This window comes from Limanda limanda, chromosome 13 (assembly GCF_963576545.1).
Source record: "Limanda limanda chromosome 13, fLimLim1.1, whole genome shotgun sequence".
Taxonomy (NCBI): Eukaryota; Metazoa; Chordata; class Actinopteri; order Pleuronectiformes; family Pleuronectidae; genus Limanda; species Limanda limanda.
The window spans coordinates 1,760,193-1,775,366 of record NC_083648.1 but is presented as its reverse complement, the minus strand read 5'-3'; the positions used below and the strand labels follow the sequence as shown (position 1 = coordinate 1,775,366).

General features: G+C 42.9%; 1 protein-coding gene across 1 annotated transcript in view; it reads right to left on the bottom strand.

Moving 5' to 3' along the window:
* The window catches only part of adcy8 (adenylate cyclase 8 (brain)), a 68,354-nt gene that overhangs the window by 34,853 nt on the left and 18,327 nt on the right, over nucleotides 1-15,174 (bottom strand). The window contains exons 2-5 of the mRNA XM_061084488.1: nucleotides 7,017-7,166; nucleotides 3,598-3,728; nucleotides 3,077-3,188; nucleotides 769-896 (exon numbers count right to left, since the gene is read on the bottom strand). Of these exons, the coding sequence (XP_060940471.1) occupies nucleotides 769-896; nucleotides 3,077-3,188; nucleotides 3,598-3,728; nucleotides 7,017-7,166 (521 nt within the window). The remainder of the gene's footprint in view (nucleotides 1-768; nucleotides 897-3,076; nucleotides 3,189-3,597; nucleotides 3,729-7,016; nucleotides 7,167-15,174) is intronic.

Genomic DNA, 15,174 nt, shown 5'->3' with positions numbered 1-15,174 from the left:
AGTCTTTCCAGCAGTTCTCTGTACGTGAGGGATTGAAGACTTTACTTCTCCTTTCTCACCCGATCGGAACCAGAACTCAGTCGTGGGATCTGCTCGACTCTGTAACTGAAATTCCGTTCCATTACTTAAAACGTCCTCCTCTCTTTTGCCTCGAAGTATCGCAGTACAGCACACCATCATGTATGGAATGTTAATTGCAAGGATACTGATTCTTGAATATCGCAGTGCCAATCTTCAAGACGTGGCTATCAGAACTTACTTCTCTATTACATATGGAGAAAATCCGATACAGTTTGACAAACAATCTTAAACAATTCTACAAGATCTGGCAGCGATTCTTAGACCATCTTGTTCAGTTTGATGGAGATTTACAGCAGCTATGAGACTCACAATAGGCCACTCCCCTCTTTTTTTGATGTATTTTGTGTACTAGCGATGCATCAATACATTTCTTTGTCTTGAGTTGTTAGTTTTGTTTGTTTGTTTTTTGTTCTGTTTTTATGCCTTTATTTTATTTTATTTCAATTGACTCTTTTTTCTTTCTTTCTCTTTTTTCTTTCATTTTGGCATAATTTCTTACTTACTCATAGTATTTGTCTGTTTGTACTTAACTACCTGAAAAACCTAATAAACAAATTGAATAAAAAAACGAAAAAACGTCCTCCTGTCTCAGCGATACTTGGACGTGGAGGGTTCAGTCGAAGCGTCCGTCCCCTGCAGCTGTGACATGAGGACATGAGGACATGAGGACAGTGATGGACAGCTCACCTGATGGTCTTGATCATGCTGAGGCCCATCTCCACGCAGCAGTGGGCGTGGTCCTGCCGGGGCTCGGGCAGACCGGACACGCAGTAGTAACAGTCTCCCAGGATCTTTATCCTCAGACAGTGGTGCTCCTGCAACAGAGCAGTCGCTTCAGTCAACACACAAACACACAAACACACAAACACACAAACAGACACACGACACTCGTCTCAGTGTGAAAGGAAACGTGTTCTTCTCAGGCTCAGGTTCAGGAATCTAATTTGGGTTTTTACTTGAATGTGTTTTCATGCTCTAATGTTCAGAAAACACTTCCTCAGACTTTCCACAGTAAAGGTTTTAAACGTGTTAGGAAAGAAACACTGAGCAAAACATCATACGTCTCCTTTAACATAAACAACGTACAATAAATTAATAAGAAGAAAACCAGTAAAGAATAAACCAAATATGATCTGAAGAAGAGAATACGAGTTAATAAATAAACTATTTCCATATGGGGTTGGTTGTCCTGAAACGCTCGTCAGTCCAACACCAGACAGACACAGTGAATGTTGAGGTTTTTTTTACCGAGATGTTATGAAGAAAATATGTATTCGGCTCCTGGCATCTTTATTTATCTTTCATGAGCTTTGGCAGCGACAGAGAAAGAGACGCAGGCCGTCACATCGAGGAAGACGAAGCCAGAGCAAACGTTTGATTCTGATCATGATGAAGATGATTCAACTCAAAGGTCGTCGACAGAATTTATTCCTTTGATTTGTAACTTTTAGCATCAAGATGTTCCCTGTTTCAAATAATCTCCCTCAGGATCCAACTCCCCCCATTAAAGGAAACGGGTTCTTCTCATGTTCAGGTTCATGAATCTAATTTGGGATTTTACTTGAATGTGTTTTCATGCTCAAATGTTCAGGAAACACTTCCTCAGACCGGAAGTGAGCCGACGACTCTGAAAGCCTGATAGTGAAAACCTGCCAGACGAGCCAGTGGGGGTGCATTATACAAATATGTGGAATTATAGTCTGGTCGTCTGAAGAGCTGTTTCAGGAGCTTCAGTGTTCCCTGTCGGGGAGAGAAACTCCTGTTTTTACTTATGGCTTTTAAAGGTTTGAAAGGTTTGAAAGGTTTTAAAGGTTTTAAAGGTTTAACCCAATAGAGGAAAGAAACACTGAGAAAAACCTCATGTGTCTCCTCCTGTGTTTGAATCTGATCACGATGAAGATGATTTGACTCAAAGGTCGGTCTACAGGAATTATTCCTTTGATATGTTACTTTTAGCATCCAGATGTTCCCTGTTTCAAATAGTCTCCCTCAGGATCTAACACCTCTGTCCATCTGAGACATTCCTCACCATTTTGAGGGACAGGAGGACAAAGAAAACTAAAAACATTGATATGTCTCCTTGCACTGTGGATCCTGTACAACACTCCACTCCATATACACTTACTTCACATCATATGTGATATGTGTTCATATAAACCATATTGATATTACATATCATTTTATACAATAATATTGTCTTTTGCACACTCCGTCTACATATTCTTAGACTCTTAGTATATTATATTACCTATTGTATAGTCAAATACTTATATTCATATTCATACTTCTACTATATATCATATCATACTCTCTGTATATTCTTGTTTACGTAAGTCTATATACACATATTTATACATGTGTACATGTTATAATTACTATTATTATACCACCATTACTATTATATATACTGTTGCTGCCATTATTACCATATACTGCTTGTATATTGGTATAATTACTATCATATATAAATATATATTATGTTATATTATATACTATATATACTGTACTATTTTTATATACTGTCTAACAATAATATTACCATCATATCATCAGTACTTTTACCATCATCTTGCCACTGCACCTTATCTACCTATTTATCTTGTGTTTCTGTTTTTTATTCTTTCTACCTCAATATTTTTTATTTTATTGTATTGTATTTTATTGTATTCAAATATACCGGCTGCTATGGCAACTTAATTTCCCTTCAGGGATGAATAAAGTACTCTATCTATCTATCTATCTATCTATCTATCTATCTATCTATCTATCTATCTATCTATCTATCTATCTATCTATCTATCTATCTATCTATCTATCTATCTATCTATCTATCTATCTATCTATCTATCTATCTATCTATCTATCTATCTATCCATCTATCTATCTATCTATCTATCTATCTATCTATCTATCTATCTATCTATCTATCTATCTATCTATCTATCTATCTATCTATGTCCGAGTTGTGTCCGAGTTGTGAGTTGTGTTCACTCACGTGTGCCAGGCGGTCGAATCGAGCAAAGAGCTCGTTCAACATCCGCACCAGCTCCTGGGCCGACAGCGTGGTGGAGAGGTTGGTGAATCCTTTAACATCTGCGAAAAGAATGCTGAATAAAATATGGAAATGTCACTTTTAATATCCAGGTCAGGTCTTTTTTAGAGCCATTCAAATACTTCACGACACTCAAACGTTTTCCCTGCACAAAGATCTGTGATTCTTAAATTGTCAATCAGCTTGAAGCATCTTTTAAAAGAAGCCGGTTTGAAACGGAACCTGGTTTAAGATTTAGTTCACAATCCTGTTTCAAACCAGGAAAACATCTCAAATCAGAAAGTTCCAGAAAGTGTTGGTACATGAATGTTGAGCTGATGACGTCAGAGATGGGTTGGAAGTAAATGTTGGAAATTGATTTGCCAACATTTAATTCGTAATATTTGTTTCTTACTCGTTATAGAAGTTATTAATTGGCAGTAACCCAGGAAACAAATCAGGTAAAACAATATTTAACATCTCACCTGACGTTCTCGTAGCGGTGGATGTAGATCCTGTGGAACTGATGCTGGAGGTGTTCGTCCTCTACATTTGTCATGTCGTTGATCATCTCCAAAACTACAAAACGTGGAAGGACCGATAACACCAGTCTCTCCTGCAGGGGGGGGGGGAATGCATCGAGTTAGTTTCCAGACACGTCATCAAACAGGACACGACCCCTGGTGGCCGGAGCCGGTATGTGTTCAGCTTGTGTCTCATTCTTGTGAACACGATATCACAAGAACACCAGGAAGGAACTTCTTCACACCTGGAGCAAATGTTCAGTGAGACTCACAAATGAACTGATTAGATTTTGAAGGTCAACCTTCTTTTTGTCTTCTTGATTATGATGATATCTCAATTTCTTTCCTCAAATGAGTGTTTAGCCTAAAACCTCACGTTAATCTAGTCAATAAAGCTCCAAATTAACATGTCTCCAATAGATCAAAAGAAAGTTTCAAGGAATTTTGTTTATTTTTCAGCATGTTTCCACACAAATGTATAATATGTATGAATAAGAGCTTTGAATTTCTCTATTTAATTTTAAAACCACATTTATGAAGATTAAGGTCAAAGAGGAATTAAATGGAGAAACACGTCAAAAAGTATTAAAGCATCGAACACGAGAGGAGAAACCCGAAGCTTGTGAAACACATTACATAAAGTTCTGTGTAAGACAGAAATGAGAGGATGTGTGTGACTCTGCCAGCCGGAGCTTCTCCAGCAGGAAGATGCAAAGCTCCACAGAGACAAGCAGCCACATTCCTCCTGAGCTGGGTTTCTGACTCAGTGCCACTTGGCAAACACAGAAACAGACTCGCAGTGGGAGGGAAGCAGCGTCGCTCTGGGATCTGCACCGGCGCCAAAGCAGCGACCTCCTTCAGATCCTGAGCTCGTTGAAGCCGAGACTCCAGTTCCTCGGCCCGGGAACCACGTCGGGTTGCGTCAGCAGGAAAAACAGGTTCACAGTGTCATGGAAATTATTAAATCTAACTGTTCTCTTTTGAAATGTAACACAAACATGTTGTTCTCACATAGCTATGCTCAAAGTACAGGTGGAATGACCTAAAGAACATCGCTATAAAATCTAAGTAATGTTTGCGTCTGCCTGATACCAGTAAAATGTCTGTTTGTTTGGCCATGGATGAACTTGGGACTATTTGATGTTCTAAATGTCTATTCCCTCAGGAGAGGAGGATGCTGTTGTCTCTTTTCTGATAGGTTCCAACCACTGAACTTGTGATGTTCACGTGGTATCGGAAGATGATGTAGTGACCGTCAGATTGTGTTTTTAAGACAGACTTCCTCTCAGCCAAATGGTCAGACCTTCCACACCTGCAGTGGTGTTGACAGCTCTGTCCCACTTGGCCAAGTGCTCGCTCAGAAACTCTGTTTGTGTTCAACTCTATTCTTTGTAAATTGTTTTCTTGACCATTAATTAAATACTTTGATATCATTGAATTGATCACTCAGTCTGATGGTCTCTTTCCTCACCAGGGAATTAAAACAAAATTCCCAGCACACACAGACGAGGAGCAGAAACCAGTCAGGAGGAGGCAGATGTTTGCTGAGATTGTTTTTAGTACACAAGTCTTTTTACTCTTAATGTGGAAATGATTTGTCTGTTCTGAATGACGCTGTCTGAGAGCTGTGGAGCCTCTTCAACCTGAGAGAGAGAGAGAGGCTCAACAATGAGAATCTATCTTCATTCATTATTATCTCACTGAAGGAGAAACAGTCCAGTGTCTGTGACGCTCGGAGGCTGAGGACAGAGAACCTGAATCTCCGATGAGGTCGGAGCTGATGATGTGAACGACGTCAGGAGCTCGTGTTCGGTGCTCGCTGCTTCTCCTCCTCTGAGGTCGTGTCGTCCTGGCGTCTGAGCTGCAGAGCCGAGCTGGTTCCACAGATCCAGGTGGAGACAGACAAACAGGGTTCGGTTCTGGAGACTCACTGAAAGAAATGTGGGTTTCCACAGAGTCGCTCTCAGGTTCTTCTCAGTCCCTGTCCGACCTCAGAGTCTCGAGCCGTCTCTGTCTCTCGATGTGTCGATGGAAATGTCTCCGTGTGTCTTCACAGAAACTTTGATTCTTCAAATGATCACATTCAGGGATTTGAGTGAAAGAGAATCTCTCAGGTTTAAAAGGCTGTTTTCTACAATCCAGTCTCTTTTTGGTGCTTTGACGACATCAGATTCATCCGCCAGCCGCTCGACTTCCTGTTTCACCTCGACTTCCTGTTTCACCTCCACCTCTCACTGAGGCTTTAATCACTGAGTCCCTCGATTTCAAACCTTAACACAAGGACGAATGAGGGCGAAATCATTTAAACTCAATAAACCAGTGGTTCTCAACTGCTGCTCTATGATAAGACTTCAGATTCATCCTGTAAAATGATGACGATCGAAGAGTTTTTTAATATTTTATATCTTTCTCACACATTTGTCTTGAGTTGTTCTTTAATATAACTAACGAGAAACTGTAGATTTATTCCTTTAAGAAGAGACAAACGGTTTCTGAAAATCTTTTCTTCCATAGAATGAACCTCTTTTGAATCAAATAAACAAATGATGATCGATTATGGCGACATATTAAAGTAAAAATGAATCTCATTCCCAGAGTGAGAAGTGACTCATCTGAGCTCAGAAGGTTAAACGACTGGAATCAAGAACGTTGAGTCACAAAGAGACTTTTTAAATTAATGAGATTTAACTGCAGCTCGTTAACTTTAACATCAGTTTGATTCATCTGTGCTGGAAGGATTCGTCATCTCCCGACACAAATCTACGACTTTGTGATGTGGAGGAGTAGGATTCTGAAATATCGAGATTCAATATTAGGATTTATTGCGTTTTGTTTTTTTTTACACTAAACCATGTGAAAAAAGTTCATTATGAACAGACACACACTCAGGAGGAGGCTCAGCTTGTCGACAGAAATACCAGGTGATGATTGGATCACATTTAAACGATCTACCCCCCCCCCCACCCCCCCGCTCTATAACAATCATCCAACAGTTTCCAGGAAACATGAGCCAATAAAAGCTTTCTGTGGCTTCAGGTCCTCGCCACCGCGTAAACAGAGTGTGTGTGTGTGTGTGTGTGTGTGTGTGTGTGTGTGTGTGTGTGGGTGTGCGTCCACGTTGACGTCTTCAAATTCCTCTTGTGTGTGTGCGGCTCCTTTCTTTCGTCCTAATATTCGTCGTCTTTCATCATCTGAGGAACATGAAGCTAATTTCTCAGCCAATCTATCAAATGGTTGACGAGCAATTTAAAAAACTCTTTCCCACTTCCTCCAGAGATCAGAACCAGATTCACAACCTTGATGCATGGTGTGAAGCAGCAGAACCAACCCGTCCCTGGAGCGGTTCTGTGTCTCCTCCTCCTCTCGGGCGGTGGACTCACCTGGCGCTGGTTCTCCGTCTCCAGCCGCAGCCGGGCCTCGATGCAGCGCCGCGTCTCCAGGAAGGCCTGGCGCTGGGCGCGGTCCGACAGGTAGCTGATGAAGATCCCGGCCGTGTTCATGCACATGAACAACACGGCCTGAGCTGCAACCTGGAACACACACAGACCTCCTGTCAGTACATGTGATTTGTTGTTAGCATCCTTTAGTGAGTGATGGTTAGAAGCTCCTGTGGTTTGGAGGTTGCATGAAACACCAGCAGATCAGTACAGGCAGCTAAATAATAATGTAGCCTCACATAACTATAACTAATATAACTCTGCCACGAGACGAGCAACAGAAGGAAGGTTTTCACTCCCCAGAGCTAAAACCAATTCTCTTAAACGCACTGTGGGATACAGAACCATGAAGTCATGGAACCTACGACCAACAGAAGTTATTAACGTGACACGTAAATGTATGTTCAAAAAGCAAATACTGAAACACTTGGGTACAGCATACTTGTGACACTAGATAGTGATGTACTGTACATAAATGTGTAGTATTCTCTTACATGGTTTGCAGTTTTCGCTTCTATGGAATTGGATATATCAGTGTTTTATATCATGACAAAGGTAAAATTGCATAACCACTAAGTTAATTTTGATATCTGTAATGTCAAATTGTATGATCATTATTTTTATGTATTTTAACTTTTCATATTTGTAGAAATAACGTATGTTTTAAATGTTTGATATCTGTATGTATGTCTTAATTGTGGACCCCACCAAGAGTAGCTCTGTCTTAGGGCGGAGCTAATGGGGATACTTGTAAATAAACAAATAAACAACAATGATGTTTGTGTATTGGTGATAAACAACTGGTGATAACTATTAATCAAGCGTTGTGTTTAGAGCTCTTAGAGAATCCTCAAGCAGACGAGTGTGGTACCAACCATGAACCATGATGGATTCACGTCTGTGTGTCGGTCTCATGACCTCACGCCTCACTACGTTAGGATGTGTAAACTCATTTAGATCAAAAACAACTTCCTGTCACATGAGGACTGTGAGTTCACTGCTGCTCCGATCGGTTCCGACTTCACCTTCTTTCATAACAAACACGTCTGTTGTCCAGCGTGACAGAGGAATAAAGACTCGAGGACACAGAGGACGTGTTGAACATGTGACTGTCCGTCCTGTAAATATGATTTATTTCCATCAGGACACATGAATTATTCTTTGGGAAATCTGTGAAAATGTCTCCAAATGTTAAACTGCTAACCCTGACCCTCTGAACTCTGCAGAAGAAACACAACTCTTCAAATGATTCATATCTCTAAAATCGGTACAACTCAAACTAAAAGGTTCTGTAAATTAATAAACCGTGTTAAATTATGACAGAATTAAAACGGTGTTATTCATTGATTAAAGAGAAGTTTTAGATTTATCAACATTTGTCTCCCATCCTCTCTTGCTACTCTGGCGCGTTTTCACCACATGTAACAAAACGCCATGATGTCATCACTAGTGACCAATGGGATGACGTTGAAAACCGAGGCCACAGCTTTCTGCTGCAAGAAGAATGGATGTTCTTACTATTTTATTTTGGATTTTACGTTAATCCAAACAGGATCGTTCAAACAAGAATCCCCCGATGATTGTTACTGTTTTTACACAGATGAAACCGAGCTGCACCAAATCACACACACTCAAAGAAGTCCGTCCTGTAAATATGATTTCTTTCCATCAAGATATATGAATTGTTCTTTGGGAAATCTGTGAAAATGTCTCCAAATGTTAAAGAAGATTAATTTAATCTCTGATCCAGGCCAAGATTTACTGAGTTCTTTCTTTGTCTAGTGGAAAGTTGGAAACCTGTTCAGTCATTTTTGCGTAAAATATGCTTTTAAAGTTCCAGGTTCCAGAAGCAGCTCAGAAACTCACACATCAATAAAACACACACATCAATAAAACACACACATCAATAAAACACAGCGGTGACTCAGAAACACACACGGCTCAAAATATATCAAAATGTTTTCTACATCTGAGCTGCGGAGCTGATGTAAGACTCTGCAACACCAGAGTCGTCCTCCGAGGGGTTGAGTCACAGAGGAGAACCCTCACACACACACACACACACACACAGACACACACACACACACACACACACACACACACACACACACACACACACACACCGACACACACACAAATTAGCTATTTTTAGGCAAAGTTGGCAAGAGTGAAACTGTGTTTACCTAAGATGAATCTCCTGTGTATGTGTGTGTGTGTGTGTGTGTGTGTGTGTGTGTGTGTGTGTGTGTGTGTGTGTGTGTGTGTGTGTCCGCATGGGGAGTAACTACAGTCACAGACAAGTCAGGACAGGTCCTCAGCATCTGCTCCCTCCATCTCCAGCATCTCTGTGTTTCAGAAGCTCACTGAGAACAGGTTTTATCGTCCCTCAGACAAAGTGAGTCGACAACCTGGAGATGATTCCTCAGGTCAGGAGAGTTTTACATCTTTACATCAGACCAGGAAGCACAGAGATGTGGGTTCAGGTCTGAATCTGAACATGTCAGGAGAGGACCTGGAGTTCAGTGCAGGTCTGAACCTCTTCACATGAAACCAGCTGTGAATCAGAGCCTCTGTGATTCCATGGTTTGAAACGAGTGTTGTGTTGTTGTTGTTGTGTGTTCGTTCAGGAGGAGAGAGTGTGTGTTTGTGCTCTGGAAGCAGGAAGGTGTCACCGCTGATAAAGAGCTCAAACACACAGTTCACTTTCTGCTGCTGATTCCCTCCGCTGCACTGAGAACCGAGCAGGGGGAGGAGCTTCTGATTCCTGTCGCTCTCCACCGAGCGGCGAGCTGCGGAGAGCGACTCAGCATATTATTATATATTATATTAATATTTCCTGAAGAGCCCGTCGGCCTCGGCTGCTGCTCGGGTCGTGAACTGTGTGTAAACTGATGTGTTGAGTTTCACAGATTCACACTGAAGCTCCTCAGACGCATCACATCCAGAGAATGAATGTTAAAGGCAAAGAAAGTGATTTAATATATCACTAATATATGTATTTAATAAATGGCAGTGATTCATCAGATTCTGTTATCAAACCTTTGGTGGATTTTTTACATTTTAACCTTAAACTTTACTTTAAGTTACTATAAATACAACCAGATATATAGAACTTGAATTAAGACAATTTAAATACTGCTGAGATAATGAATATTAAAAGCAAAGAAAGTGATTCAACATAGAATAATGAATGAACACAACATGAACCAGACTGATTCTGATACATTCACTAATATATGTATTTAATAAATGGCAGTGATTCCTCAGATTCTGTTATCAAACCTTTATCCCAATGAAACTGAGGCTGGATAACCTTAAACGTTACTAGAAATAACTATAAATACAACCAAATATATAGAACTTGAATTAAGACAATTTAAATACAAATATTTTTGGATCAGAGGTTTTATACACGACTCTGTTTTAAGTAAATATCTGCAAACGAGGAAAGAACCAACTCGACTCGCTTCCCTCACGTGAACTCACATCAGATTCATACGCTCCAAGTCGTTAAGGTTTTATTTATTATCAGCATTAATATCTCGTGACGATGGAGGAGTTATTAATTCACAGATTCACACTGAAGCTCCTCAGACGCATCACATCCAGATAATGAATATTAAAGGCAAAGAAAGTGATTCAACATAAAATAATGAATTTACACAACATCAACCAGACTGATTCTGATACATTCACTAATATATGTATTTAATAAATGGCAGTGATTCCTCAGATTCTGTTATCAAACCTTTATCACGATGAAACTGAGGCTTGATAACCTTAAACTTTACTAGAAATAACTATAAATACAACCAGATATATAGAACTTGAATTAAGACAATTTAAATACAAATATTTTTGGATCAGAGGTTAAATATATGACTCTGTTTTAAGTAAATATCTGCAAACGAGTGAAGAACCAGCTCGACTTGTTTCCCTCACGTGAACTCACATCAGATTCATACGCTCCGAGCTGTTGCACACGGGGTCGTTAAGGTTTTATTTATTATCAGCATTAATATCTCGTGACGATGGAGGAGTTATTAATTCAGTGGAGGCGCCGCCGCTGACAAACCGCTGCAGGAGCCGTCTCACCTAAAAGGAAATAACGGTGCGAGAGTGTGTTTCACATTCAGGACTGGATGTGCGTAGGAGAATCAGAGGATTCGTTTTTCTTTAAGTCCCACACACACACACACACACACACACACACACACACACACACACTCTCTCTCTCTCTCTCTCTCACACCCTCCTCCCCTGAGGCTCCTCCCTGGATCTCACGGAGCTGCCGAGCCTCCCGGTGCATTACGGTGTATCACTGTGTGTTGTTGTGTGTCACTGTGTGTTGTTGTGTAGCACTGTGTGTTGTTGTGAGTCTCTCCCAGGACGCCATCAGCACTGATTCAATTTCTCGCTCGCCCCCTGAAGGCCTCTGCTCCTCCCACAGAGACGAAAATTAAAAACCCCAGAAGCGGCGGCGGCGGCTGTGGCAGCGTCCATGTTGTTTTTCGCCATGAGGGGGGGGGGGGCACGGAGGCCGCGGCTTGTTACAGGAGAACGCCAGTGATGTGGATGGTTTTAACAAGGCCTCATTAAGATCAGCGGCCGGGGAAGAAGAGGCTCGGCTTCACAAACAGATACATGGAAAATAATAATCAGGCAGAGTTATTAATAGTAATAATTAGCGTAATGTTTTCAGTTTGATTCAAGGATGAGTAAGTGGAGTACGGTGGGGAATAAATAACAATCTGTCTTTCACATTCAACAACACAACAACACGTCTCCAACTCAAATACTAGTTTGATCTGGAGACACACACACACACACACACACACACACACACACACACACACACAGATAGCACCTTTGTAAACCTGTAACATACAAATCTGAGTATTTGCCGAAAAGATTTGTATTTGTAAAAAAAGAAAAAGTAATGACGCTACGTGAAGATGCTGTGAACGTTGTGCACGTGTGCAGAAATGTGTGTAGTGGTGGACGGCTCCCACTGTGTGTGTGTGTGTGTGTGTGTGTGTGTGTGTGTGTGTGACCCTGAAGTGTGAAGTTGTGTTTACGTTTCTCAGCTGATGATTAATGAGCGAACGCCAGGGATCAATATGTCAGAGCTTCAGTTTCCTTCCTGCGTGCAGATGAGCCGACTCATGAAATGACCTCCAGAGACGAGACGTTACACATCCAGAGACGTGTGTGAGACACTCAGAGGAACCCCCCCAACCCCGCCCCCCCCCCACTGAGTGGAGACATCCCACCGTCAACACGCGATATCACATTCACATTTCAACACGACCTCGATCCATAATTGATAATCTGATGTTTGCAGACAGTGTGTGGCTCCGTGACTCGACTCCCTGGACAAACTGATCTGAGTATGATGAACTGGTTTGTGTGAGCTGGACAGAACCAGGACCTCCTGACCCCTGAAGGACCAGTAGGATCTGATCCACATGGGTCCAGGACCTTCACAGAAACCATCAGGGTCGATGAGTCTGTACAACACAAAGAAGACGAGTTCCTTTTATCTTAAGTTTAAGTTCAGAATAGATCTAAAACCATCTGGGTGTGAAGACGAGGAGCCGAACACAGATCCAGGGATTCTTTTCACTTCCTGACACATTCTGAGATTAGACCTTTTCTACAGTTTCATTTTTCATGGACCTTCATGAAACAAATCTTTTTAGACGACTGATATCTACGAATGTGTGAGATCTGGTGCAGCTTGGTTGAGTTTAAACGCCTGTTGGGTCTTGGTGGAGGAATGAGAACATGTGAGCAGCAGATGTTCTTTCTCTGATTCGACCTTTAGTAATTTGAACGTGTTATTTTTTGAAAAGGGAGTAAAACCCTATGTTTGGGATTCGTTTACAAGTATTAATAGTTGTATGTCAGATCTTTAAAAGACATCTGTGTATCACAACATGTAGAATACACAAAGAAGAAGACTCAGTGTGTACTTGTAGGACTTCCACAGACAGATCTGAGTGTTTCAGGCCGAACAGATGAAGACAGATTTGATCGTTTTCTCTTTTCCACGTCGGGCTGATCTCAGCTTCTCTCAGCGCCTCCGGTTTCCTCCTGAAGTGTAAATTGGACGAATGACTGAGATGACAACTGAGAGTGTGCAGGAGGATGTGTGAGTGTGTGTGTCTGTGTGAGTGTTTGTGTGTGTGAGTGTGTGTGTCACAGCAGCTCATCTCAAACAGGCTGTGATGAAAACCAATATGTTGTGAATATGTTTTTCAGACGCTGACGAAGAGGCGCTGAACTCACTCTGCATATCGTCTGTGTGTCGCTGCAGTGTGTAACCTAACGTGTGTAACCTAATGTGTGTAACCTAACGTGTGTAACCTAACGTGTGTAATGTAACTAAGTAACAGTAACTCATTACAAAGTCCAGGGCGGCTCCACTCAGCAGATGAAGTATTTCACGACTCGTCATATCTTATTATTTCTCACTTTCCTCACTAACCAGCAGGGCCGGGTCTAGGCAGGGGCAAGAGGGGGCCTGGCCCCCTCAAATAAATGTTGTGCCCCCTCAAACTAAATCCCAATTTATAATAATAATATAATAAAGCACAATGCCCCCTCAAGATTTGTGGCTGCCCCCTCATACATGCCTGTCTAGACCCGGCCCTGCTAACCAGGCTGATATCACGTAGTTTGACCCTGAGGTTAGATTTTAAATATCTTGGAGACTTTCAGTTATGAGTTGATGAACCGTAGCACCAGTTTCATATCTGGGTGTAACCCCGGTTGGGTTTTAACGACCGGTTGGGTGTAACCCCGGTTGGGTTTTAACGACCGGTTGGGTGTAACCCCGGTTGGGTTTTAACGACCGGTTGGGTGTAACCCCGGTTGGGTTTTAACGACCGGTTGGGTGTAACCCCGGTTGGGTTTAACCCCGGTTGGGTTTAACCCCGGTTGGGTGTAACCCCGGTTGGGTTTAACCCCGGTTGGGTGTAACCCCGGTTGGGTTTAACCCCGGTTGGGTGTAACCCCGGTTGGGTTTAACCCCGGTTGGGTGTAACCCCGGTTGGGTTTAACCCCGGTTGGGTGTAACCCCGGTTGGGTTTAACCCCGGTTGGGTGTAACCCCGGTTGGGTTTAACCCCGGTTGGGTTTAACCCCGGTTGGGTGTAACCCCGGTTGGGTTTAACCCCGGTTGGGTCTAACCCCGGTTGGGTGTAACCCCGGTTGGGTCTAACCCGGTTGGGTTTAACCCCGGTTGGGTTTAACCCCGGTTGGGTCTAACCCCGGTTGGGTGTAACCCCGGTTGGGTGTAACCCCGGTTGGGTCTAACCCGGTTGGGTTTAACCCCGGTTGGGTCTAACCCCGGTTGGGTGTAACCCCGGTTGGGTGTAACCCCGGTTGGGTCTAACCCGGTTGGGTTTAACCCCGGTTGGGTCTAACCCCGGTTGGGTGTAACCCCGGTTGGGTGTAACCCCGGTTGGGTCTAACCCGGTTGGGTGTAACCCCGGTTGGGTTTAACCCCGGTTGGGTGTAACCCCGGTTGGGTTTAACCCCGGTTGGGTGTAACCCCGGTTGGGTTTAACCCCGGTTGGGTGTAACCCCGGTTGGGTTTAACCCCGGTTGGGTGTAACCCCGGTTGGGTTTAACCCCGGTTGGGTGTAACCCCGGTTGGGTGTAACCCCGGTTGGGTGTAACCCCGGTTGGGTCTAACCCCGGTTGGGTGTAACCCCGGTTGGGTTTAACCCCGGTTGGGTGTAACCCCGGTTGGGTTTAACCCCGGTTGGGTGTAACCCCGGTTGGGTGTAACCCCGGTTGGGTGTAACCCCGGTTGGGTGTAACCCCGGTTGGGTCTAACCCCGGTTGGGTGTAACCCCGGTTGGGTGTAACCCCGGTTGGGTTTAACCCCGGTTGGGTGTAACCCCGGTTGGGCGTGTCCCAGACGCCCAAACCTTACTAGCTCTGCTTTGTAGGGCGTCTGGGCTCAGTCCATGAGATGTAGTGAGTTGGTTTGTAATGTAACTAGTCATCAGCACAAGTTACATTACCACCAGACGTTAGACCCGCCCTCTTTTCACCAGGCCTAAGCTCCGAGCCTTCACCGTTTCTCCTCT